We start from the raw sequence: 26,894 nt of genomic DNA on the forward strand, positions 1-26,894 counted from the left end.
GGGGTTGTTCTCCTTAGAGCTGAGAATGTTAAGAGAGGTGTTCAAAATCATGAAGCATTTTGATAGAGTAAGTAGAGCTGGAAACCAAAGGAGGCAGATTTAAAGTAATTGTCAATAGAACTGGAGGGAAGATGAGGAGAATCCTCTTTATGCAGCAAGTTGTTATAACCTGGAATGCGCTGCCTGATTGTGGAAGCAGGTTCCATAGTAACTTTCATAGTAAGGGAATTGGATAAATATTTTAATGGGAAAATTTGCAGGGCTGTGGGGAAATGGCAGGGGAGGGGGACTAATCGGATAGTTCTTTCAAAGAGCTGACACAGGCATGATGGGCTGAATGGCCTCCTTCTATGCTGTATCATTCTGTTATTCTATGATTATATAATGGTAACTAAGTGACCCCTGGGAAAGACAATTCTAGTCATGAAGGTGCTCTTCAAACTATCTACTGCCTATTGACATAAGAACATAAGAAATAGGAGCAGGAGTAGGCCACCTGGCCCCTCGTGCTTGTTCCGCCATTTAATAAGATCATGGCTGATCTGATCATGGACTCAGCTCCACTTCCCTGCCCGCTCCCCATAACCCCTTATTCCCTTATCACTCAACAATCTGTCTATCTCCACCTTAAATATATTCAATGACCCAGCCTCCACAGCTCTCTGGGGCAGAGAATTCCATTGATTTACAACCTTCTGAGAGAAGAAATTCCTCCTCATCTCAGTTTTAAATGGGCGGCCCCATATTCTGAGACTATGGGCTAGAACCTCCACTTTTGTGGTTGGGCGATATATCTGACGTGGGCAGTAAAAAAGGGTTTTCAGATCGCTGGCTTCTCACCCATTCTCAAACCACCTAGTCTCCACTTTTGAAAATGGGCATTACCGCGAGCGATATAAAATGGGCGGTAGCGTAAATTTTTTTTGACCTTCTGCCGTAAAGTGTGGCCGTCCTTAGCAACGGCATGGAAAAGCTCTGGAGGTCAAGGCTCATGACATATGCAGAAGAGGAGACAGAGAGAGAGGGAGCTCAGGGGGACTGAAGGCGTGGCTGGGTGTGGTGTGGCTGCTTTGGGAGGAAGGAGGGAGACTTTAGAGCTTCGCAACAAGTAGGCAAACAAAAATTAGCTGTTACTAGCCACATATTTGATTGAATTTGGCCTATAATGGAGAGGGAGGAGGAGGCATCACAGCACGCTGTGGAGACTGACGCTGGAGAGAGCAGTGAGGTGGGAAAGGAACAACATTGGAGGCCGCAAAAGAGCCAGGAGGTTCTCGGATGAGGCAGGAGGTCAAGTTACGCTGGGGTGTGTTGTGTATATAGGCACCTTTGGTAATGACTCCACGAGGCAGGGTATGGTACTTAAACTGTGTAGACTGTAGTCCTTTATTTGTAGCTCCACGAGTGAGGACACCAAGCTGTGAGCTCCCTTTTATACTGGGTTGCCTGCAGTGTGCAGGTAACCCTTAGGTCTCCAGCAGCAGCACCCTCTGGTGTACAGGTAAGGTGTGTACAGTGTAAAGGTACATTCAGTGTTACAGACATCATACAACAATACAAGCATGCATACATAACAACACTCTCCCGTAAGCATTTTTAAAATCCTTATTGTCATGACCTGGGGAGGTGATCAGTAGTGGGCTATGGGAGGTTATGGTGAGGGTTGTGTGGGTGCCAGGTGTGATCCCTGTACTTGAGGCTGGCCGCATATGTCGCCCCCCCCCGCCACACACACACACACACAGACCATGTGGGTGTCACTGTTGTGGGATCCCTCAGGGGGGTAGCCATAGCAGCAGCAAGGGGTGCATACTCTGTGATGTGGGTGATTGTGTGGTGGTGGGCAGGGCCACAGGACTGGTTGGGCTCCTTGTCCTCCAATTGGGATGAGAATCTGGTCATCCCAGGGTTTGCCTGGGAAGCTGGAGGGTATTGGCCTCTCACTCCTGGTGTTGGTCCTGGTGACCAGGGGGTGTAGGGTTGGTCTGGGGCAGGTTGTCAGTGGTGGTGGCTGTGCTGCCCATTGACCACTGTCCCTGTAGTGGGTCTGCTCCCACTGGGTGTGTGTGGGCCCTTCCTGGGGCATCACATTTGTTCCAAAGGTTCAGGCTACATGGTCTGGTAGCCAGCTGGACCTGGGGGTCTCCCACAGGTGTATTCCTCTAGCATTTGCACGGTCCCTGTAGAACCCAATGTCCTTTAGCAGTGTCCTACCTGTGTACATACATCTTGGCTCTGATCACACATAGTTGAGCCTACATTATTGACTGCCTTTACATTATAAATTACAGCATTTGCATCACTTTTTGGTGTCATGGTCTCACCAGACATGGTTACATTAGGCATTTCAAACTCTCTGTCATAATCATCAAACATAACAAGCTTGTTCTTAATCTTACTTACACAAGCATTCATCTCATTTGTCACATTAGTTACACCAGCTTCACAATTCATGGTTACATTATCATACTTGCACCCTTTTACGGCATTTTTAGCTTTAAAGTCCTTGTCATCATTAAGTTGAAACTGTCCCTTTAAATTTTTTTGGTTACCGGTCTCCTTTAAGGGAATCTTCTAATCCGATTGGTTGCTTCTGTGCGGAAAGTAATGCTGGGCGATATTATGGGCCTTGATTTTGCCCATTCTGCTGATTGCGCCCTAAAAAAGTGGGCGGACAGTAATATTTTTTCCCGGCATTAAGCACACGGGGAAAGTAACGCTCGGCGATAAGTTTCCTAAAAAAGCCCGTCAGTTTCCATTTTGTTCCAAAATGGGCGATATACGTCATTTCAGTGGTAAAATGGACATCAAGTAGGCATTAAGCATGCAAAAAAAGTGGCAGTTCTAGCCCAAAGTCCCCTAGTTTTAGTTTCCCCTATGAGTGGAAATATCCTCTCTGCATCCACCTTGTTGAACCCCCTCATTATCGTTTCGATAAGATCGTCCCTCATTTTTCTGAACTCCAATGAGTATAGGCCCAACCTATTCAACCTATCTTCATAAGTCAACCCCCTCATCTCCGGAATCAACCATAGTTTAACAATTAAAATAATCTTAAGCTAGGGGCCAAAATTGCTCCTCCCGATAAGACCTCTGGCCGCCTGAAAGCGGTGGCCATGGGGACGTGCAGAATGGTCGGCGACTCGCCGAGGAGGGGCCGCCATTTTGGAAATTGCCCTTTGTGAGTTTTGGAACGGTGCCCGGAACCGCTCCGCCCATTTTTCTGCCGCGGTGTGTGTGTGCCGATCCCTTACTGATTGGTGGGGACCCCCTCATGAAATGGTCCCTTTCCCGGTTTTGCCCCGCGGGAGCGGCCCACTGCGGGTCCGTGCCCCTGACAGCTTTTTGTGTCAGTGCACTCTCTGTGGCATGGCGAGCCGGCCACCCTTAAAGGGGAGGGCGCACTGCCAGGTTGGGCCAACAATTATTGCCACGGTTTTGGCCGCACCGCCAACAGACAGCCTGGCACCCCCACTTTGGTGCGAGGCCGCTGGCTCGGCCGAAACCTCCCTGGTGGCCCAGTTTTTTGCCACTGAAGTGGCAGCAGAATTCGCAGCGGCTCTCCCCTTTAAATGAAGGGGCGAGACGAAGTGAAGCGCCAGCACGGTGACGTCATCAGCTCGGCGCGGATGACTGACAGCGGCAGCTACTCCGGCCCACCCCCACTTCCATCCCATTATTGACGACCACTCTGCCCCGCCCCCACTTCCACACTGTTGGAAAAAAATCCCCGAAGTGCTGAATTTCGACGGTGAGGCCCATGCATTGGGGCAGCCAGAACACATCAAAAATGGTAGGTGCGCCTCGTTTATGGTGGTGGGCCATTTCGGCCCCTCTGTTAATCCCAGCTATGGCACTCTGATTCTATAGATGCATGCCCACAGACATGGGCCTAGAAATTGGCCTCCTTAGCGCCTCCCGTTATTGCCTCTGGGGTTCCAAGCAGGCGCGGCGATGACATCGATTCCCGCCATATTCGGCAGGAGGTTTGTAGAGGCGGTGCGGCATTGTGCCCTGATATGCTTCGCCCGGAGAGTGTGATGTCATCGGCGTGCGCATCACCCCGAAAGCGCCCCAGACCCTGCAAGATTGCCGGGCGAAACCACAGGCAGCTGCAGGAGGCGTCCATTGGGAGGTTGGGTGCTTCGGGGGCGATGATTAAAGGCGAGGTGGCTGAGGTAAGTGCAAAGAAAATTTATCTTCTCTCTTGCAGGTTTTTGACCTGTGTTTTCCCCGATTGATCAGCCCGTCACTCTGCCTCAGTGCATCGGGCTGATCGGGTGGGATCGCGGCTGCTGTCGGGGAGTCTTTTTTCGCAGAGCCTGCAGCGATGGTCCTTCCACTTAAGGGAGGGAAGGAATCTTCCCACGTGGCAGCGCTGCTCCACTTACCACCAGCCCGCTGCCGATTGCATTCCAGGAAGGAAGTGGAACGCCTGATTTAGCACTCCACTTCCTTCCTAAAGCGCTGGCCCAGAATTTTTATAAAGAAGAAAAAGATTAGCGCCTGGTGCTAATTCTTTCTAATTTTAAAAGTTAAAGCCCGAGTCGGGACGCACCCGAAATTCTGCCCATGATCTTTATTTGAGTGTTCTGTGCGCAAATTTCCCTTTCAACCTGTTCTCATCCAAAAAGATGATGACAGCAATGGTGTAACAAAAATTATATGGATGTCCTCTTGCTGTTTTTGGTAACTTGTTAATCTTATTGGTGCTGGTTCTAAGCTGAATATATTGCTGACTTGTGCAGACTCTTTTTTTTAAAAAAGAGATCACAACCTACAACATGGCATAGAAACATAGAAAATAGGTGCAGGAGTAGGGCATTCGGCCCTTCGAGCCTGCACCGCCATTCAATAAGATCATGGCTGATCATTCCTTCAGTACCCCATTCCTGCTTTCTCTCCATACCCCTTGATCCCCTTAGCCGTAAGGGCCATATCTAACTCCCTCTTGAATATATCCAATGAACTGGCATCAACAACTCTCTGCGGCAGGGAATTCCACAGGTTAACAACTCTCTGAGTGAAGAAGTTTCTTCTCATCTCAGTCTTAAATGGCCTACCTCTTATCCTAAGACTATGTCCCCTGGTCTGGACTTCCCCAACATCGGGAACATTCTTCCCGCATCTAACCTGTCCAGTCCCGTCAGAATCTTATACATTTCTATGAGATCCGCTCTCATCCTTCTAAATTCCAGTGAATAAAGGCCCAGTTGATCCAGTCTCTCCTCATATGACAGTCCAGCCATCCCTGGAATCAATCTGGTGAACCTTCGCTGCACTCCCTCAATAGCAAGAACATCCTTCCTCAGATTAGGAAACCAAAACTGAACACAATATTCCAGGTGAGGCCTCAATAAGGCCCTGTACAATTGCAGTAAGACCTCCCTGCTCCTATACTCAAATCCCCTAGCTATGAAGGCCAACATACCATTTGACTTTTTCACCGCCTGCTGTACCTGCATGCCTACCTTCAATGACTGATGAACCATGACACCTAGATCTCGTTGCACCTCCTCTTTTCCTAATCTGCCACCATTCAGATAATATTCTGCCTTCGTGTTTTTGCCGCCTCTGAAAATGCTTGCCATTCTGAAAAGGACTCGGTTATCCTGACTCTCTGCTTCCTGTCTGCCAACCAGTTCTCTATCCACGTCAGTACATTACCCCCAATAATATTGCACACCAATCGCTTGTGCGGGACCTTGTTAAAAGCCTTTTGAAAGTCCAAATACACCACATCCACTGGTTCTCCCTTGTCCACTCTGCTAGTTATATCCTCAAAAAATTCCAGAAGATTTGTCAAGCATAATTTCCCTTTCATAAATCCATGCTGACTTGGACCGATCCTGTCACTGCTTTCCAAATGCGCTGCTATTTCATCCTTAATGATTGATTGCAACATTTTCCCCACCACTGATGTCAAGCTAACCGGTCTATAATTACCCGTTTTCTCTCTCCCTCCCTTTTTAAAAAGTGCTGTTACATTAGCTACCCTCCAGTCCATAGGAACTGATCCAGAGTCGATAGACTGTTAGAAAATGATCACCAATGCATCCACTATTTCTAGGGCCACTTCCCTAAGTACTCTGGGATGAAGACTATCAGGCCCTGGGGATTTATCAGCCTTCAATCCCATCAATTTTCCTAACACAATTTCCCATCTAATAAGGATATCCTTCAATTCCTCCTTCTCACTAGACCCAATGTCTCCTAGTACATTTGGAAGGTTATTTGTGTCTTCATTTCAATTGGTCTGCCATTTCTTTGTTCCCCATTATAAATTCACCTGAATTCGACTGCAAGGGACTTACGTTTGTCTTCACTAATCTTTTTCTCTTCACATATTTATAGAAGCTTTTGCAGTCAGTTTTTATGTTCCCTGCAAGCCTCCTCTTGTATTCTATTTTCCCCCTCTTAATTAAACCCTTTGTCCTCCTCTGTTGAATTCTAAATTTCTCCCAGTCCTCAGGTTTGTTGCTTTTTCTAGCTAATTTATATGCCTCTTCCTTGGTTTTAACACTATCCTTAATTTCCCTTGTTAGCCATGGTTGAGCCACCTTCCCCGTTTTGTTTTTACTCCAGACAGGGATGTACAATTGCTGAAGTTCATCCATGTGATCTTTAAATGTTTGCCACTGTTTATCCACCACCAACCCTTTAAGTATCCTTTGCCAGTCTATTCTAGCCAATTCACGCCTCATACCGTCAAAGTTACCTTTCCTTAAGTTCAGGACCCTAGTTTCTGAATTAACTTTGTCACTCTCCATCTTAATAAAGAATTCTACCATATTATGGTCACTCTTCCCCAAGGGGCCTCGCACAACAAGATTGCTAATTAGTCCCTTCTCATTACACCCAGTCTAGGATGGCCAGCTCTCTAGTTGGTTCCTCGACATATTGGTCTAAAAAACCATCCCTAATACACTCCAAGAAGTCCTCCTCCACCGCATTTCTACCAGTTTGGTTAGCCCAATCAATATGTAGATTAAAGTCGCCCATGATAACTGCTGTACCTTTATTGCACACATCCCTTATTTCTTGTTTGATGCTGTCCCCAACCTCACTACTACTGTTTGGTGGTCTATACACAACTCCCACTAGCGTTTTCTGCCCTTTGGTATTCCGCAGCTCCACCCATACCGATTCTACATTGTCCAGGCTAATGTCCTTCCTTACTATTGCATTAATTTCCTCTTTAACCAGCAACGCCACCCCGCCTCCTTTTCCTCTCTGCCTATCCTTCCTAAATGTTGAATACCTCTGCATGTTGAGTTCCGAGCATTGGTCATCCTGGAGCCATGTCTCCATGATGCCAATTACATCATACCCGTTAACTGCTGTCTGTGCAGTTAATTCGACCACCTTATTCCAAATACTCCTCGCATTGAGGCACAGAGCCTTCAGGCTTGTTTTTTTTTAGAATTTTGCTGTAATGTGGCTCTTTTTGTTTTTTGCCTTGGGTTTCTCTGCCCTCCACTTTTACTATTCTCCTTTCTATCTTTTGCTTCTGCCTCCATTTTATTTCCCTCTGTCTCCCTGCATAGGTTCCCATCCCCCTGTCATGTTAGTTTAACTCCTCCCCAACAGCACTAGCAAACACTCCTCCTCGGACATTGGTTCCGGTCCTGCCCAGATGCAGGCCGTCCGGTTTGTACTGGTCCCACCTCCCCCAGAACCGGTTCCAATGTCCCAGGAATTTGAATCCCTCCCTTTTGCATAGTTTATTAAAAATGAGGAATGTATCTCTTGCAGTAGATGTCAGAATTTTAATTTAGATGGTCACTTCTCCTCCCATGTAGAAACTTGTCCTTTGGACTGGCCTGGATAATGAATCAGTGGCACATGACGACAGAACATTTATACTGCTTGGGTATAAAGTTGCACTTGGCTGATACTAACTTTTGCCAGCTTGGGTAGTTTGGATCAACTTCCAAACTAGTCTGAAGTAACCTATGTCATTGGATAAAGCTCCAGGACTTGAAATACTTTAAATGGCAAACATACTTGAGAGGGAAAGTTCAAGTTATCTACATTTTTCATTTCTTTTTTAAAAAGATAAAGCATTACTTTGTATTGAAAATACATGCACTGGGTTTTCTTTCTCCTTTAAGTATAGTGCAGTTCAACACCAACAGCAACCTTCAATTTCACCAGAGGGGCACTGGATAAGTCTTTCCAGTCTCAGCATCTTGAAGTCTTTTGGTGCAGAAATTAAAGGCATTCAGCTCATTTGACTGATTTAGAAATCATTTTGTGATGTAAACTAGACTAAAATGCCAAACTCGTGTCACTTTGAATCTTTAACAGACAGTAGCTGAGAGCTAAAATGTATTCACCGGCACGGAGTAGGATTTAAACTCTGACTTTTTGAACTGAAGTACAGTCATGTAAGTCTGCAATGTTGTTACTTGGTGGTAGAATATGTGAAAAAGCACATTCTACCTGCATTGCAAAGCATTTCAGCTGAAAACTAAGAGCCACTTATCCTGGTGTCAGGTTAATAAATTATTATTAAAACATTTTGTTAAATATTAGTGAAGATACAAAGTTATCATAAACTTAGAATTCTTACTATGTTCCTTATGGAAATCTCCAAGAAAAGTTAATGGAATATTTATTTAATTAGATTCATAAAATACTGAATTGTACCCTTGATAAGTGCTTGACCATAAACATTACTTGCATCACAAAACATCAAAGTACATCCTGTATAAATATGCTGAAAAATATATGATGTTGTATCACAGGTTTAGAAATCAATACAAAAAGGGTGCAATTAATGTATGGTTTCCTATTTGAGTTTATAAATACTGAAATCAATATGAATAACAACAAATCATGCTTCAGGAACTTGACAAAGAATTTACTTACAAGATAAGTTCAGTCATAATCCACTTTATTGCGGCAAAGAAGACATAATAAGGCTGAAGAGAAGTAACTGAATTAGTTCAAGCAGCTATGAATATTCTGTTCTCCATTAGTACCAACAAGTCAGAAAATGGTGGAATTAGTTTATGTCGCGATGTTGATTTCACTTGATCTTAGTCATAAAAAGTTAAACTTTAAAAAAAATTATACCAATAAAGTCAAGGGCAAAGAAGACAGCCAATGTGTCTAAAAAATTATGACATTATAGGGTAAATTCACTGATCCCTGGCTCTGTTGTGTCCAAAAGGAATTTACCTTTCTATGTATTCTTTTTTATTCATTCTTAGGATGTGGCATCCATCTTGTTATTCTTTGAGTGGCTTGCTAGACCACTTCAGAAGGCAGTTAAGAATCAACCACATTGGTGTGGGACTGGAGTCACATATGTGCCAGACTGGGTAAAGACAGCATGTTTCCGTCCCTAAAGGACACGAGTGGACCAGTTGGGTTTTTCTGACAATCCGATAGCTTCATGGTCACTTTTGTTTACTGATACTAGCTTTTTGTTTCCACATTTTTTTTTAAACTGAATTCAAATTCTCAAACTACCATGGGCAGGATATTAACTCGTGGTCTCTGGATTATTAGTCCACAACTCTAGATTACTAGTCCAGTAACATAACCACCACAGTATCATATCCCTGAAACTATTTAGCCACATTTTATTCTTTAAATAAAACGGCAGTCAATGAAGGCATAAGATTTCATTGCATTTTCTATGTTCTTATATTTGTAGGATGCTCAGGTGAGGAATTAATTAGGTGCTCCCAGAAGCAATATTGTAATACACACCTGCTGTAAACAGCAACAATATTCTTACTCAAAAGAGGATTTCCAAAATTAAAAACAGTATAAGCCTTCCTATGCGCATTGACAGTTTTCTAATGCTGTATAAATTAAGTAGATTTTTTTCCTAAGATTGATGAATTTAGTTTGCGGTTTAATTTCAGGAACCTAACCATTTTTGTTTAAAATTGGTAAACACACACAAAATCACAAAGTCTCTGATTTGTTTTGTTCACCCATCAATTTCAGTATACGGAGCATTACTGTAACGCTCACTGTACTTACATCCAGTAAGCTATGTGCACTGTCGCTATTGTCTACGGTTGTTCTACACATGGCTTGGTAGTCATAAAGTGTTACTCTAAAAAAGAAAAGCAGAAAACTACTTAAAGGGAAAGGAAACACAATCAGATTTAAAAAATCAAAACAAAAAATAATACTTCAATAACGGACCATCCTAACTTAAAATAAAGGAACTGAAGAAAACACACAAAATACAATAGATCAGGCATTGTAACACATAGAAAACACTATCACAATTAAACATTTGAATGTCCTTCCACAAGGGATTGATGAATATTTTCACCATTAAACTTTTTAAGATAAGGAAAACTATAGTTTAAAACATGCACTAATTTCGTGCAACAGACTGAGATAGAAGTGAGTTAGATAACTAAACTTACATGGACCAGATGCTGCTTTATCATATCCAAGTAAATTGTGAACTACAGCTAGATAATATACTTCTAATTTAATAATTATACGTTTTGAGGTATTACTCAATGATTAGGCTGCTGCTAGTGTGATATTTTATTCTATTGACATGAATCTTTTAAAAAGGAACACAATTATTTATTAGCATCAAGCTTGCATTGGTGATCCCTGTGCGTGGCTTCTTCTCCAATTAGTTATTATTTCTTCCTATTACAGTACTCAAGCAACAAAGATCACAATGCTGGGTGTGTATTATAGACCCCAAATAGTCAGAGGGAGATAGAAAGAGCAAATATGTAGGCAAATTTCTGCGAAGTGCAAAAACAATAGGGCAGTAATAGTAGGGGATTTCAATTACTCTAATATTAACTGTGATAGAACCAGTGTAAAAGTTATAGAGTGCGCAGAATTCTTAAAATGTATTCAGAAGAACATTTTTAGGCAGTACGTAGTAAGCCCAACAAGAGAGAGGGCAGTTCTAGACTTAGTTTTAGGGAATGAAGCTGGGTAGGTGGAAGGGGTATCATTTTGAGAGCATTTTGGTGGTACTGATCATAATTCAGTTAGATTTAGCATAGTTATGGAAAAGGACAAAGATAGATCAGGTGTAAAGTTCTTATTTGGGGAAAGTCCAATTTTACTGAGCTAAAATGAAGACTTTAGCAAAAGTGGACTGGAAAAAGCAACTTGAAGGTAAATCAGTGTCAGAGCAGTAGGAGGTGTTCAAGGAGGAGATAGTGAGGGTCCAGAGAAAATGTGTTCCCACAAAGAAAACGTGTGGGACTCCAAAATCTACAGCCCAATGAAGGTCAAGGAGCATACAGAGTAGGATAAGGGAAAAAAAGGGAAGCTTACGTCAAATACCAAGAGCTCAATACTACAGAAAGCCTAGAGAGGTATAGAAAGTGCGAGTTTGAAATTAAAAAGAAAATTAGGAAAGCAGAGAGGGCATGAAAAAATATTGGCAAGTAAAATCAAGGAAAACTCAAAGATGTTTCCTTTATTATCCTCTTGCTCGCAAGAGAATAATAAAGGAAAGAAATAAAAAGTTAATCTATGTGTGGAAGCGGAAGACGTGGGTAATATTCTTAATGAATACTTTGCATCTGTCTTCACAAAAGAGATGCAGACATTGTAGTTAAGGAGGAAGAGTGCGAAATATTAGATGGGATAAACAAAATGAGAGGAAGAATTAAGGGGTTTAGCATCTTTGAAAGTAGATAAATCAACAAGCTCGGATGAAATGTATCCCAGGCTGTTAAAGGAAGCATGGAAGGAAATAGGGCAGCTCTGACCATCATTTTCCAATCCTCTCTGGCTACAGGCATGGTGCCAGAAACCTGAAAGACTGATAACGTCGTACCATTGTACAAGAAGGGAGAAAGGGACAGACAGAGGAATTACTGGCCAGTCAGCCTAACCTCGGTGGTGGGTAAATTACTAGAAATAATTCTGAGGGACAGTATAAATTCTCATTTAAGAAAGCTTGGATTAAAGCATGAATTTGTTAAGGGAAGGTTGTGTCTGACTAACTTGGTTAAATTTTTTGAGGTGGTAACGAGGAGCTTACATAAGAACATAAGAAAAGGGGCAGAATTAGGCCATTTGGCCCATCGAGCCTGCTCCGCCATTCAATAAGATCATGGCTGATTTGATCATGGACTCAGTTCCACTTCCCTACCCGCTCCCCATAACCCTTTACTCCCTTATCGATCAAAAATATGTCTATGTCCTCCTTAAATATATTAAAAGACCCAGCCGCCACAGCTCTCTGGGGCAGAGAATTCTATAGATTTACAACCCTCGGAGAAGAAATTCCTCCTCATCTCAATTTTAAATGTCCTACCCCTTATTCTGAGACTATGTCACCTAGTTTTAGTTTCCCCTATGAGTGGAAATATCCTCTCTGCATCCACCTTGTCGAGCCCCCTCATTACCTTATATGTTTTGATAAGATCACCTCTCATTCTTCTGAACTCCAATGTGTATAGGCCCAACCTACTCAACGCATCTTCATAAGTCAACCCCCTCATCTCTAGAATCAACCGAGTGAACCTTCTCTGAACAGCCTCCAATGCAAGTATATCCTTCCTTAAATACGGAGACCAAAACTGTATGTAGTACTCCAGGTGTGGCCTCACCAATACCCTGTACAGTTGTAGCAGGACTTCTCTGCTTTTATACTCCATCCCCCTTGCAGTAAAGGCCAACATTCTATTTGCCTTCCTGATTACTTGCTGTACTTGTGTACTAACTTTTTGTGTTTCATGCACAAGGAGCCCTCAGGTCCCTCTGTATTGCAGCACTTAGCAATTTTTCTTCATTTAAATTATAATTTGCTTTTCTATTTTTTCTGCCAAAGTGGATAACCTCACATTTTCCCACATTACACTCCATCTGCCAGATTTTTGCCCACTCACTTAGCCTGTCTATATCCCTTTGCAGATTTGTTGTGTCCTCACAATTTGCTTTCCCATCCACCTTTGTATCATCAGCAAACTTGGCTACATTACACTCGGTCCCTTCATCCTAGTCATTAATATAGATTGTAAATAGTTGAGGACCCAGCACCGATCCCTGCGGCACCACACTAGTTACCGTTTGCCAACCGGAAAATGACCCATTTATCCCGACTCTCTGTTTTCTGTTAGTTAGCCAATCCTCTATCCATGCTAATATATTACCCCCAACCCCGTGAACTTTTATCTTGTGCAATAGGTAGATGGGAATAATGCGTTTGATGTAGTATAGATGGATTTTAGAAAGATTTTTGATAAGGTCCCATATGGCAGGCTGGTTAGAAAAGGAAAAGCCCATGAGATCTAAGGGAAAGTGGCAAGTTGGATCCAAAATTTGCTTAATGGCAGGAAGCAAAAGATAATGGTTCACGGGTGTTTTTGTGACTGGAAGGCTGCTTCCAGTGGGTTTCCGTAGGGCTCTGTCCTAGATCCCTTGCTTTTTGTGTTATATAACAATGATTTAGACTTTAACGTAGGGGCCATGATTAAAAAGTTTCCAGATGATACAAAAATTGGCCATGTGGTTGATGGTGAGGAAGAAAGCTATAGACTGGAGGAAGATATCAATGGACTGGTCAAGTGTGCAGAAAAGTGGCAAATGGAATTCAATCCGGAGAAGTGTGAGGTAATGCATTTGGGGAGGGCTAACAAGGCAAGGGAATACACAATATTGTGCTCTCAGACGGGGCACGGGAGATCATTGTTAATCTTGACTCTATTTTCAACTTGTGTTGGTAATTTTAGTGGTTTAAGTATCTGAATTTCCAGATCACATTGTTCTTTTTGACAATTTAGTTTCTTACCAGTTGGACTGGACTAAAATTTGAGCACCAAGCGGCCCCGACCCGAGAGACCCCGACCCGAGACCTCGACCCGAGGGATCCTGACCCGAGAGACTCCGACCCGAGAGACCCCGACCCGAGAGACCCCGACCTGAGACCCCGACCCGAGAGACCCCCGACCCGAGACCCCGACCCGAGGGACCCTGACCCAAGAGACTCCGACCCGAGAGACCCCCGACCCCGACCCGAGGGACTCCGACCCGAGAGACCCCGACCTGAGACCCCGACCTGAGAGAACCCGACCCGAGAGACCCCCGACCCGAGAGACCCTGACCCGAGAGACTCCGACCCGAGAGACCCCCGACCTGAGACCCCGACCCGAGAGACCCCGACCCGAGAGACCCCTCGACCCGAGAGACCCCGACCCGAGAGACCTCGACCTGAGACCCCGACCCGAGAGACCCCGACCCGAGAGACCCCCCGACCCGAGAGACCCCCCGACCCAAGAGACCCTGACCCGAGAGACCCCGACCCAAGAGACCCCAACCCAAGAGACCCCCCGACCCGAGAGATCCCCAGACCCGAGAGACCCCGACCCGAGAGACCCCGACCCGAGAGACCCCGACCTGAGAGACTCCGACTCGAGAGACCCCCGACCCGAGCCCCGACCCGAGAGACCCCCCCGACCCGAGGGACCCTGACCTGAGAGACTCCGACCCGAGAAACCCCGACGTGAGAGACCCCGACCCGAGAGACCCCCGACCCGAGGGACCCTGACCCGAGAGACCCCCGACCCAAGACCCCGACCCGAGAGACCCCCCGACCCGAGAGATCCTGACCCGAGAGATCCTGACCCGAGAGACCCCGACCTGAGACCCCGACCCGAGAGACCCCGACCTGAGACCCCGACCCGAGAGACCCCGACCCGAGAGACCCCCCGACCCAAGAGACCCCGACCCGAGAGACTCCGACCTGAGACCCCGACCCGAGAGACCCCCCCCACCCGAGAGACCCCGACCCGAGAGACCCCGACCCGAGAGACCCCGACCTGAGACCCCGACCTGAGACCCCGACCCGAGAGATCCTGACTCGAGAGACCCCGACCTGAGACCCCGACCCGAGAGACCCCGACCTGAGACCCCGACCCGAGAGACCCCGACCCGAGAGACCCCCCGACCCAAGAGACCCCGACCCGAGAGACCCCCCGACCCGAGAGACCCCGACCCGAGAGACCCTGACCCGAGAGACCCCCCGACCCGAGAGACCCCGACCCGAGAGACTCCGACCTGAGACCCCGACCCGAGAGACCCCCCCCACCCGAGAGACCCCGACCCGAGAGACCCCGACCTGAGACCCCGACCCGAGAGACCCCGACCTGAGACCCCGACCCGAGGGACCCCGACCCGAGAGACCCCGACCTGAGACCCCGACCCGAGAGACCCCGACCCGAGACCCCGACCCGAGAGACCCCAACCCAAGACCCCGACCCGAGAGACCCCGACCCGCAAGACCCCGACCTGAGACCCTGACCCAAGAGACCCCGACCCGAGACCCCAACCCGAGAGACCCCGACCTGAGAGACCCCGACCTGAGACCCCGACCCGAGAGACCCCGACCCGAGATACCCCGACCTAAGACCCCGACCCGCAAGACCCCGACCTGAGACCCTGACCCAAGAGACCCCGACCCGAGACCCCAACCCGAGAGACCCCGACCCGAGAGACCCCGACCCGAGATACCCCGACCCGAGAGACCCCGACCTAAGACCCCGACCCGAGAGACCCCGACCCGAGAGACCCCGACCCGAGACCCCGACCTCGGTCGTTTTGAGAGGCCAGAGAGTTCGGTGTGTTCGAGAGGCCAGGAGTCCGAGGAGCAGGAGGGCTGTCGGTAGGTGAGGAGTTCACTTCTGGCAGGAAGCTCACAGCCCTCATCCAGGCAGGTAAGTGGTTGGCTGTTTGATTGGTTAGTATCTCTCTCTCTTTTTCTTTTTAATTAGATTTCAATTAGATAAGTCTAATTAGAGGGATGGCAGGGCAGCTCAGTCCTGTGGAGTGCATGACCTGCGGCATGCGGGAAGTCCTGGATGCTTCGCATGGCCTAGACAACCATATGTGCAGGAGGTGTCTCCAGCTTCAACAACTCGAGCTCCACGTTTCGGAGCTTGAGCGGCGGCTGGAGTCAATACTGTGCATCCGCGAGGCTGAGAGCTACGTGGATAGCACGTTTCAGGAAGTGGTCACCCCGCAGCTTAAAAGCATGCAGGTAGAAGTGGGTGACCACCAGATGGAGTAAGAACACTAGGCAGGTAGTGCAGGTATCCCCCCGTGAGTCCATCTCGCTTTCCAACCAATGTTCTCTTCTGAGCACCGGTGAAGGCAATGGTGCCTTGGAGAGTGCTGACAGAGCCAAGTCGACGGCACCACGGGTGGCTCAGCTACACAGTGGGGAAGGACGAAGAATAAAAGAGCTGTAGTGGTAGGGGATTCAATAGTTAGGGGAACAGAGAGGTGTTTCTGCGGCCGCAGACATGATTCCAGGATGGTATGGTGCCTCCCTGGTGCGAGGGTCAAGGATGTCACAGAGCATTTTGGGAGGAGAGGGTAAACAGCTAGAAGTCGTGGTCCATATTGGGACCAATGACACAGGTAGAAAGAGGGATGAGGTCCTGCAGGCAGAATTTAGGGAGCTAGGAGAAAAATTAAAGGGTAGGACCTCAAAGGTAGTAATAGAACATAGAAACATAGAAAATAGGTGCAGGAGCAGGCCATTCAGCCCTTCTAGCCTGCACCGCCATTCAATGAGTTCATGGCTGAACATATCCGGGTTACTACCGGTGCCACGTGCTAATGAGTATAAGAATAAAAAAATAGAGAGGATGAACGCATGGCTGGAGAGTTGGTATAGGAGGGAGGGCTTTAAATTCCTGAGGCATTGGGACCGCTTCTGGGGGAGATGGGACGTGTACAAACCAGACGAATTGCACTTCAACAGCGCTGGGACCAATATCCTTGCTAGCGCTAGTTTTGCTAATGCTGTTGGGGAGGGTTTAAACTAGCTTGGCAGGAGGATGGGAACTGAGAACAAATTCAATAGGGAAGGAAGTAAAGCTGAAATTGGATAGCAAGAATTTAGAAAGTGAATCTGTAAGACAGAGGAAATAAGGGTTAGTAAGTAGTAATCAAGGTGGTCTTCAAGTGCTAAATGCAAAATACTTTAATGCAAGGAGTATAGTGAATAAGGCGGATGAGCTAAGAGCACAGGTAGACACTTGGGAGTATGACATTATAGCCATTACCGAGACATGGCTGAAAGAGGGACAGGTTTGGCAGCTAAATATTCCTGGGTACAGAATTTTTAGACAAGATAGAGAGAGGGGTAAAAAGGGGGGAGGGGGTTGCGGTACTGATTAAAGAAAATATTACAGCGGTGAGGAGGGATGATATGTTAGAGGGATCATCAAATGAGGCCATATGGGTCGCATTGAAAAATAAAAAAGGGGTGATCACACTGTTGGGCGTGTATTATAGATCCCCAAACAGTGGGAGGGAGATAGAGGAGCAAATATGTGGCAAATTGCTGTGAAGTCCAAAAACCATAGGGCAGTAATAGTAGGGGATTTTAACTATCTTAATATTGATTGGGACAAATATAGTGTGAAGAGCATTGAGGGTGTGGATTTCTTAAAATGCATTCAAGAGAACTTTTTTAGTCAGCATGTAACAAGCCCAACATGAGAGGGGGCGGTTTTGGATTTAGTTTTGGGGAATGAAGCTGGGCAGGTGGAAGGGGTATTAGTGGAAGAGCACTTGGGTGCCAGTGACCATAATTCAATCAAATTCAAGTTAGTTATGGATAAGGACAAGGATAAATCAGGAATAAAAGTCCCAAATTGGGAAAAGGTAACTTTGCTAAGTTGAGGAGTGATTTGGCCACAGTGGACTGGAAACAGCTATTTGTAAGTAAATCAGTGTGGGAACAGTAGGAGACATTCAAGGAGGAGATCTGGAGGGCTCAGGTCAAACTTGTGCCCTTAAAGAAGAAAGGTTGGAATAACAATTCTAGAGCCCCCTGGCTGTCTAGGGACTTACAGGCGAAGAGAAAGAAAAAAAGGGAAGCTTATGTCATATACTGATGGCTAAATACTGTAGAATCTTTGGAGGAATATAGAAAGTTCAGAAGTAAAATGAAAAAGGATATTAGGAATGCTAAGAGAGAGCATGAAAAATTTCTGGCAAGTAAAATTAAGGAAAACCCAAAGATGTTTTATAAATATATTAAGAGCAATATGACAACTAAAGAAAGGGTAGGGCTAATTAGAGAGCATGAAGGTAATCTCTGTGTGGAGACGGAAGATGTTGGTATGATTCTTAATGAATACTTTGCATCTGTTTTCACAAAAGAGGCAATGCAGATATTTCTATCGAGGAGGAGTGTGAAATTCTGAATGAAATAAACATAGTGAGAGAGGAGGTATTAAGGGGTTTAGCAGCTTTGAAAGTAGATGTCCCCAAGCCAGGATGAAATGCATCCGAGGCTATTGAGCGACGTCGGAGAGGCAGAGCAGGTGTCCGGGGAGGCCGATAAAAGGCCCATCACTCGAGGACTTCGAGCGGGACACGGAGAGGCGGAGCGGGTGTCCGGGGAGTCCTATAAAAGGCCCATTACTCGAGGAGTTCAAGCGGGACTTCAAAGAGGTGGAGCGGGTGTCCGGGGAGGCCTATAAAAGGCCCATCACTCGAAGAGTTCGAGCGGGATGTTGGAGAGGCGGAGCGGGTGTCCGGGGAGGCCTATAAAAGGCCCATCACTCGAAGAGTGCGAGCGGGATGTTGGAGAGGCGGAGCGGGTGTCCGGGAAGGCCTATAAAAGGCCCATCACTCGAGGACTTCGAGCGGGACGTCAGAGAGGTGGAGCGGGTATCCGTTGTAAAGTCCTGTCCCCTCAGTACAGATTCACACAGGCATGTAGTGAAGTCAAGGTCACTCTCGACCTGCACCTTTATTTCACAGCTCTGGAATGCTGCATTTGCCTGAGACCTGTCCTTATATACCTGTCTCTTGCAAGTGCACCCCTGGTGGTAAGGTATGCTGGTGGTTACAGGTCATATCTTATTACAGTCATGTATAGCATGTTAGGATACAATTATATATAATAATGTAAGAAACATGACATTACCCTCCCCCAAGGTCTTATTGTCTTTAGAGGTTTAGTCTCTCAGGTGCTCTCGCGTGGAGCGTCTGAGTTGTGGTTCAGTTGTTTGCCTTGGTGTCTGTTTTTCTTTGGGTGCGGTTGCTGGTATCTCGCCTGGGCTGTCTGTTTTGATTGGTGTGATTGTTTTTGACTCGCCTGGGCTGTCTGTTGGGATTGCCCTTTCCTCAGGTTGTTCCCTCTGTCTGTCCACCAGGTGTGGTGCAAGTTCCACATTGTAGTCTGCCTCTGGTTCCGCAGTGTTGTTGGTAAATCTGCTTTTTACTTGGTTTACATGCCTCCGGCAGGTTTTGCCATTGTCCATTTGTACTACCAGTAGCCTGTTTCCTTCCTTGCCCGTTACTGTCCCTGCAAGCCATATGGGACCCCTGCCATAGTTTAGTACAAAGTTTTGTCCCCTACCTCATTCCATCTCCCCCTCGAATTTCTGACATGGTACTCAGTCAGCTTACGGCGCTTTGCCTCAACGATTTCGTGCATGTCTGGGAGGATTAATGAGAGCCTTGTTTTTAAAGTCCTTTTCATCAACAGTTGCACGAGGGGGATCCCAGTCAGTGAGTGCGGACAAGATCTGTATGCCAGCAGCAGTCGCGACAGGCGACCCTGCAGCGTGGGACCTTGGATTTTAAGCATGCCTTGTTTAATGATTTGCACTGCTCTCTCCCCCTGGCTGTTGGAGGCCGGCTTGAACGGTGCCGTCTTGACGTGATTTATGCCGTGGTCAATTATAAAGTTTTGGAATTCTGCGCTGATGAAGCACGGACCATTGTCACTGACCAATATGTCAGGGATTCCGTGCATTGCAAACATGGTTGCGAGGCTCTCCACAGTGGTGGAGGTTGTGCTCGAGTTTAAAATGGTGCATTTGATCCACTTTGAAAATGCATCGACAACTACAAGGAACATTTTTCCCATGAATGGGCCCGCATAGTCTACGTGCACCCGCGACCACGGTTTGGTAGGCCAGGGCCAGGGGCACTGCTGAGTTGGGCACAAATGGTGCACCTTCAGACGCAGAGCTCCAAGTCCGCGTCAATACCAGGCCACCAGCCGTTGGATCTGACTATGGTCTTCATGAGAACAATCCCCGGGTGCTCGCGGTGGGGCTCCCGGACAAATGCCTCTCTGCCTCGCAGAGGCATGACTACTCGGCTGCCCCACATCAGGCAGTCTGCTTGTAGTGATAGCTCATGCATGCGCCTGTGAAAGGGTTTTAATTCCTCGGGGCAGGCATTGCGAGCCTCTGCCCAGTCACCGGTTAGGACACATCTTTTTACTAAGGATAACCTGGCTGTCCAGGCTCTGATTTGGCGAGCTGTCATGGGCGAACCTGTGGACTCAAAGGCATTGATTGCTATGACTATCTCACAGTCCTGTTCGTCAGACCCTTCTGTGATCGCCAGGGGTAGCCTGCTGAGCGCGTCGGCACAGTTGTCTGTGCCTGGTCTGTGCCTTATGGTATAGTCGTAGGACGCCAGCATGAGTGCCCACCGTTGAATTCGCGCCGAGGCGTTGCCGTTTATTGCCTTGCTCTCGGATAGGAGGGACGTGAGGGGCTTGTGGTTGGTTTCTAATGCGAACTTGGCCCCGAAAAGGTATTGGTGCATCTTTTTGACACCGTACACGCACGCAAGTGCCTCCTTCTCTACCATTCCATACCCTCGGTCAATTCTTGCGTCATATACGCAGATGTGAGGTCTAATTTTGAGAAAAGTTTACCTCCAGCCAATGTGGCAAATAAGTCCTCCGCTCTGGGCAGCGGGTACTGGTCCTGTAGGGAGACTGTTTATGGTAGATTTGTAGTCCCCACAGATTCGTACGGATCCATCAGGCTTCATGACTGGGACGATGGGACTTGCCCAGTCGCTAAATTCCACAGGTGATATAATGCCTTCCCGCAGAAGCCTGTCTAGTTCGTGTTCAATCTTTTCCCTCATCACATAGGGTGCAGCTCTGGCCTTGTGCTGGACTGGTCTAGCATCCTGTGTGATGTAGATTTTGACTTTGGCCCCTTTGAAAGTGCCCACACTTGGCTGAAAGAGATGTTCAAATCGCTTTATAACTGTTGAGCAGGAGGTCCGTTCCTCTAATGACATGACATGAACATCATCCCATTTCCAGTTTAGTTTTGCCAGCCAGCTTCTCCCCAGCAGTGCTGGGGGGTCTCCGGGGACAATCCACAGGGGAAGTCGGTTCACTGTCCCTTTGTGTGTGACAGAGAGCATGGCGCTGACGAGGACTGGTACGATTTCTTTGGTATAGGTCCTTAATTTGGTGTCGACCCTTGTGAGTTTTGGTCTGTCTCTTTTACGCAGCCACAGTTGTTCAAATTGTTGAGCGCCCATGAGAGATTGACTCGCTCCTGTATCCAGCTCCATGTTGACAGATATCCCGTTGAGTAGGACCCTCATCATTATAGGAAGCGTCCTGTTGTAGGAGCAGCGGCCATTGATTGTGTTGACCCGCTGTACATCGGTGTCCCAGGTACTGTCCCCACCATCTTCAAATTACAACCCATAGCTTATGCCTCCAGGTCACTTTTGCGGGTGGAGCGCGGGCACGGAATGGTAGAGAAGGAGGCGTTCGCGTGCGTGTATGGTGTCAAAAAGATGCACCAATACCTTTTTGGGGCCAAGTTCGCATTAGAAACTGACCACAAGTCCCTCACGTCCCTCCTATCCGAGAGCAAGGCAATAAACGTCAACGCCTCAGTGCGAATTCAACGGTGGGCACTCATGCTGGCGTCGTACGACTATACCATAAGGCACAGACAACTGTGCCGACGCGCTCAGCAGGCTACCCCTGGTGACCACGGAAGGGTCTGACGAACAGGACTGTGAGATAGTCATGGCAATCAATGCCTTTGAGTCCACGGGTTCGCCCATGATGGCTCGCCAAATCAGAGCCTGGACGGCCAGCGACCCCACGTTATCCTTAGTAAAAATATGTGTCCTAACCGGTGACTGGGCAGAGGCTCGCGATGCCTGCCCCGAGGAATTAAAACCCTTTCACAGATGCATGCATGAGCTATCACTACAAGCAGACTGCCTGATGTGGGGCAGCCAAGTAGTCATGCCTCTGCGAGGCAGAGAGGCATTTGTCTGGGAGCTCCACCGCGAGCACCCGGGGATCGTCCTCATGAAGGCCATAGCCAGATCCCACGTCTGGTGGCCTGGTATTGACGCGGACTTGGAGCTCTGCGTCCGAAGGTGCACCATTTGTGCCCAACTCAGCAATGCCCCCAGGGAGGCTCCACTGAGCCCCTGGCCCTGGCCTACCAAACTGTAGTCGCGGGTGCACGTAGACTATGCGGGCCCATTCATGGGCAAAATGTTCCTTGCAGTTGTAGATGCATTTTCAAAGTGGATCAAATGCACCATTTTAAACTCGAGCACAACCTCCACCACTGTGGAGAGCCTCGCAACCATGTTTGCAACGCACGGAATCCCTGACATAGTAGTCAGTGACAATGGTCCGTGCTTCACCGGCGTAGAATTCCAAGACTTTATAATTGACCACGGCATAAATCACGTCAAGACGGCACCGTTCAAGCCGGCCTCCAACGGCCAGGCGGAGAGAGCAGTACAAATCATTAAACAAGGCATGCTTAAAATCCAAGGTCCCACGCTGCAGGGTCACCTGTCGCGACTGCTGTTGGCATACAGATCTCGTCCGCACTCACTGACTGGGATCCCCGCCGCGCAACTGTTGATGAAAAGGACTTTAAAAACAACACTCTCATTAATCCTCCCAGATATGCACGAAAACGTTGAGGCAAAGTGCCATAAGCTGACTGAGTATCATGACAGAAATTTGAGGGGGAGATGGAATGAGATAGGGAACAAAGTATTTGTACTAAGCTATGGCAGGGGTCCCATATGGCTTGCAGGGACAGTAACGGGCAAGGAAGGTAACAGGCTACTGGTAGTACAAATGGACAATGGCAAAACCTGCCGGAGGCATGTAGACCAAGTCAAAAGGAGATTTACCAATAGCACTGCGGAACCAGAGGCAGACTACAATGTGGAACTCGCACCACACCTGGTGGACAGACAGAGGGAACAACCTGAGGAAAGGGCAATCCCAACAGACAGCCCAGGTGAGTCAACAACAATCACACCAATCAAAACAGACAGCCCAGGCGAGATACCAGCAACCACACCCAAAGAAAAACAGACACCAAGGCAAACAACTGAACCACAACTCAGACGCTCCACGCGAGAGCGTAGACCACCTGAGAGACTGAACTTATAAAGACAATAAGACCTTGGGGGAGGGTGATGTCATGTATCTTACATTATTATATATAACTGTATCCCAACATGCTATACATGACTGTAATAAGATATGATCTGTAACCACCAGCATACCTTACCACCGGGGGTGCACTTGCAAGAGACAGGTATATAAGGACAGGTCTCAGGCAAGTGCAGCATTCCAGAGCTGTGAAATAAAAGGTGCAGGTCCAGAGTGATCTTGACTTCACTACATGCCTCGTGTGAATCTGTACTGAGGGGACAGGACTTTACAGATAAGGTGGTTAAGAAGGCATACGGAATACTAGCCTTTATTAGCCGAGGCATAGAATACAAGAGCAGGTAAGTTATGCTAGGACTGTATAAAACACTAGTTAGGCCACAGCTAGAGTACCGCGTACAGTTCTGGTCACCACATTACAGGAAAGATGTGATTGCACTAGAGAGGGTACAGAGGAGAATTAAGAGGACCTTGCCAGGACTGGAACATTTTAGCTATGTGGAAAGATTGAATAGGCTGGGGTTGTTTTCTTTGGAACAGAGGAGGTTGAGAAGAGATTTAATTGAGATGCATAAAATTATGGTGGACCTCGATAGAGTGGATAAGCAGGATCTAATTCCTTCATCAGAGATATCAATAAACAGGTGCATAGATTAAAGTAATTGGGAGAAGGGTTAGAGGGGAGTTGAGGGGAAATGTTTTCACCCAAAGGGTTGAGGGGGTCTGGAATGCTATGCTTGGAAGGATGGTCGAGGCACAAACGTTCATCACTTTGGATATGTACTTGAAGTGCCATGGTCTGTAAAGCTACGGACCAAGAGCTGGAAAATGGGATTAAGCTGGATAGCTCTATTTTGGTGAGCACAGATACAATGGGCCCAATGGCTTCCTTCTGTGCCATAACTAATAAAGTAAAGCCAGGTTTGTACCTGTTCGGAGTTTACAGTATTCAGTCTATTGAGTTATTGCATACACAACATTTGGCAACGAGGTAACAAGAACCTTCGCATGCAAAAATGAGCACAATTGGAATTCTGGAGCGATTTGTGGAGGGAGAAGATAGGGCAGACTTTATAGTCCACTTGAACCAGTACTTCGTGGCCAACAATATAGAGAAATTCGGTGCCCGGCGGTCCTCCTCACGGTTTGCGGTCCGAAAATCTATGGACCCATTAAGAATCTCCTCTCGCCCTTAAGTCCAACGGACAAGGACTATGAAACATTGTGTGCTCTGGTATGTGACCATCTAAAACCAGATGAAGGCATCATCATCTCACGATATCGATTCTACAAGCATGTTCGTTCTGATGTATCGAAATTCGTTGCCGACCTAAAACGTCTAGCTGGACCGCGTAAGTTCGAAACTGCGTTGGCAGATATTCTGCAGGACTTTATTGTAATCGGCATCAACCACGAGGTGATCCTGCATAAGCTACTGGTGGCGGAGATGCTGGATTTGAGCAAGGCCATCACGATTGCCCAATCATGCATGATAATGGACAAAAGCTTAAAGCAGGTATCATTGAAAAATCAGAACTCGGCAAGTACTATAAACAAGATAGTATCGTCATTTGGCAGAGCTGCATATGGCAGGGCCTACCCGACTGCGTAGGCGAAACCTGTGGCTGCTCAAAGCCCGTCAATGGGAATGAATCCGATATCACTGTGTTGGCGTTGTGGGGGAAAGCATCGGCATCATCAGTGTCGGTTTAAACAGTATATTTGTAAAGGCTGTTCGAGAGTGGGGCATCTCCAGTGCATGTGTCCGCAACTGAGCAAACATGCTGCGACACACCACATGGAGGATGATGACCAGTCTAGCATGGATCCGGATATGCAATCCGAAATACCAGAGGAGGAAGTGTATAGACTGTATTCGTTCCTAACAAAGAGCCAACCGATAATGATTAATATAAAACTTAATGGTGTGCCGGTATCGATGGAATTGGACACGGGTGCGAGTCAATCAATAATGAGCCAGAGGACATTCAACAGACTATGGGATACTAAGGCTGTGAGGCCTAAGCTGAGTCCAGTCAATGCCAAGTTGCGTACATAGACTAAAGAACTCATAACGGTGATTGGCAGCGTAGTAATCAAGGTGTTGTATGATGGTGCGGTTCACGATTTACCATTATGGATTGTTTCAGACACTGGTCCAATGCTGTTCGGCAGGAACTGGTTAGAAAAAATCAAATGGAACTGGAACGAGATCAAAGCATTGTCGTCGTCGTCGGATACTCCATGTGCTCAAGTGCTGAGCAAGTTCCCCTCGCTGAACCAGGCATCGGCAATTTCACAGGAGCCAAGGTGCAGGGCCACATGAACTCAGATGAAGACCCGTCCATCATAAAGCTCGGGCAGTTACGTACATGATGAGGGAGAAGGTTGAAATCGAACTGGACAGACTCCAGCGTGAAGAGATCATATCACCGGTCGAATTTAATGAATGGGCCAGCCCCATTGTTCCCGTGTTGACAAATGATGGCACTGTCAGGATTTGTGGAGACTACAAGGTTACAATCAACCGAGTTTCGAAACAGAATGAATACCCGTTACCGAAGACTGATGACCTGTTTGCAACGCTAGCCGGGGGGAAGTTGTTCACAAAACTGGATCTGACATCGACCTACATGACACAGGAGCTGGTCGAGACGTTGAAGAAACTTATGTGCATCAACACTCATAAAGGACTGTTTATCTACAATCGGTGCCCTTTTGGAATTCGCTCGGCTGCAACCATATCTCAGAGGAACATGGAGAGTCCACTGAAGTCCGTCCCCAGAACCGTCATGTTCCAAGCTGACATACTGGTCACAGGTCGTGACTCCGTCGAACATCTGAACAACCTGGAAGAGGTTCTACATCGTCTGGACAAAGTGGGACTCAGACTGAAACACTTGAAGTGTGTCTTCATGGCACCGGAAGTTGAATTCCTGGGGAGGAAAATTGCTGCTGACGGTATCAGGCCTACGGACTCGAAAACCAAGGCCATCAAAAATGCACCCAAGCCTCACAATGTGACGGAGCTGCGTTTGTTCTTTTGTCTACTCAACTACTTCGGTAATTTCCTACCGAGATTGAGCACCTTATTGGAGCCACTGCACATACTGCGAAGAAAAGGCGACAACTGGGTTTGGAGTGCGTCTCAAGATAGAGCTTTTGAAAAAGCTACTAATCTGCTTTGCTCTAACAAGCTGCTGGTACATTATGATCTGTGTAAGCGACTAGTATTGACCTGTGATGCTTCGTCATATGGAGTTGGTTGCATGCTCCAACAAGCTAATGAGTCAGGCAAATTGCAACCTGTTGCATATGCTTTAAAAAGTTTGCCAAAGGCGGAAAAAGCCTACAGCATGGTCGAGAAAGAGGTACTAGCCTGTGTGTATGGGGTTAATAAGATGCATCAGTACCTGTTTGGTCTTCGGTTTGAACTCGAAATAGATCACAAGCCACTCATTTCATTGTTTTCGGAAAACAAAGGTATCAATACAAATGCATTGTCCCACATCCAGAGGTGGGCGCTGACATTATCTGCCTATGGTTATGTCATTCGCCATAGACCTGGCACTGAGAATTGTGCCGATGCATTGAGCCGTCTGCCATTGACACACCGGAGGTGGAAACGCCACAACCGGCAGACCTACTGTTAGTAATGGATGCTTTTGAAAGTGAAGGAACCCCTCCCATGGCCCAA

The 26,894-nt window shown here is 47.1% G+C and overlaps 1 protein-coding gene across 1 annotated transcript in view; it reads right to left on the reverse strand.

Annotated features, from left to right (window-relative positions):
* cacna2d3a (calcium channel, voltage-dependent, alpha 2/delta subunit 3a) overlaps window positions 1-26,894 on the reverse strand; it is a 1,147,786-nt gene that overhangs the window by 125,746 nt on the left and 995,146 nt on the right. The window contains exons 31-32 of the mRNA XM_070894764.1: window positions 10,003-10,078; window positions 8,875-8,927 (exon numbers count right to left, since the gene is read on the reverse strand). Coding sequence (XP_070750865.1) covers window positions 8,875-8,927; window positions 10,003-10,078 — 129 coding nt within the window. The remainder of the gene's footprint in view (window positions 1-8,874; window positions 8,928-10,002; window positions 10,079-26,894) is intronic.

This window comes from Pristiophorus japonicus, chromosome 12 (genome assembly GCF_044704955.1).
Source record: "Pristiophorus japonicus isolate sPriJap1 chromosome 12, sPriJap1.hap1, whole genome shotgun sequence".
In the NCBI taxonomy this organism is placed as follows: Eukaryota; Metazoa; Chordata; class Chondrichthyes; family Pristiophoridae; genus Pristiophorus; species Pristiophorus japonicus.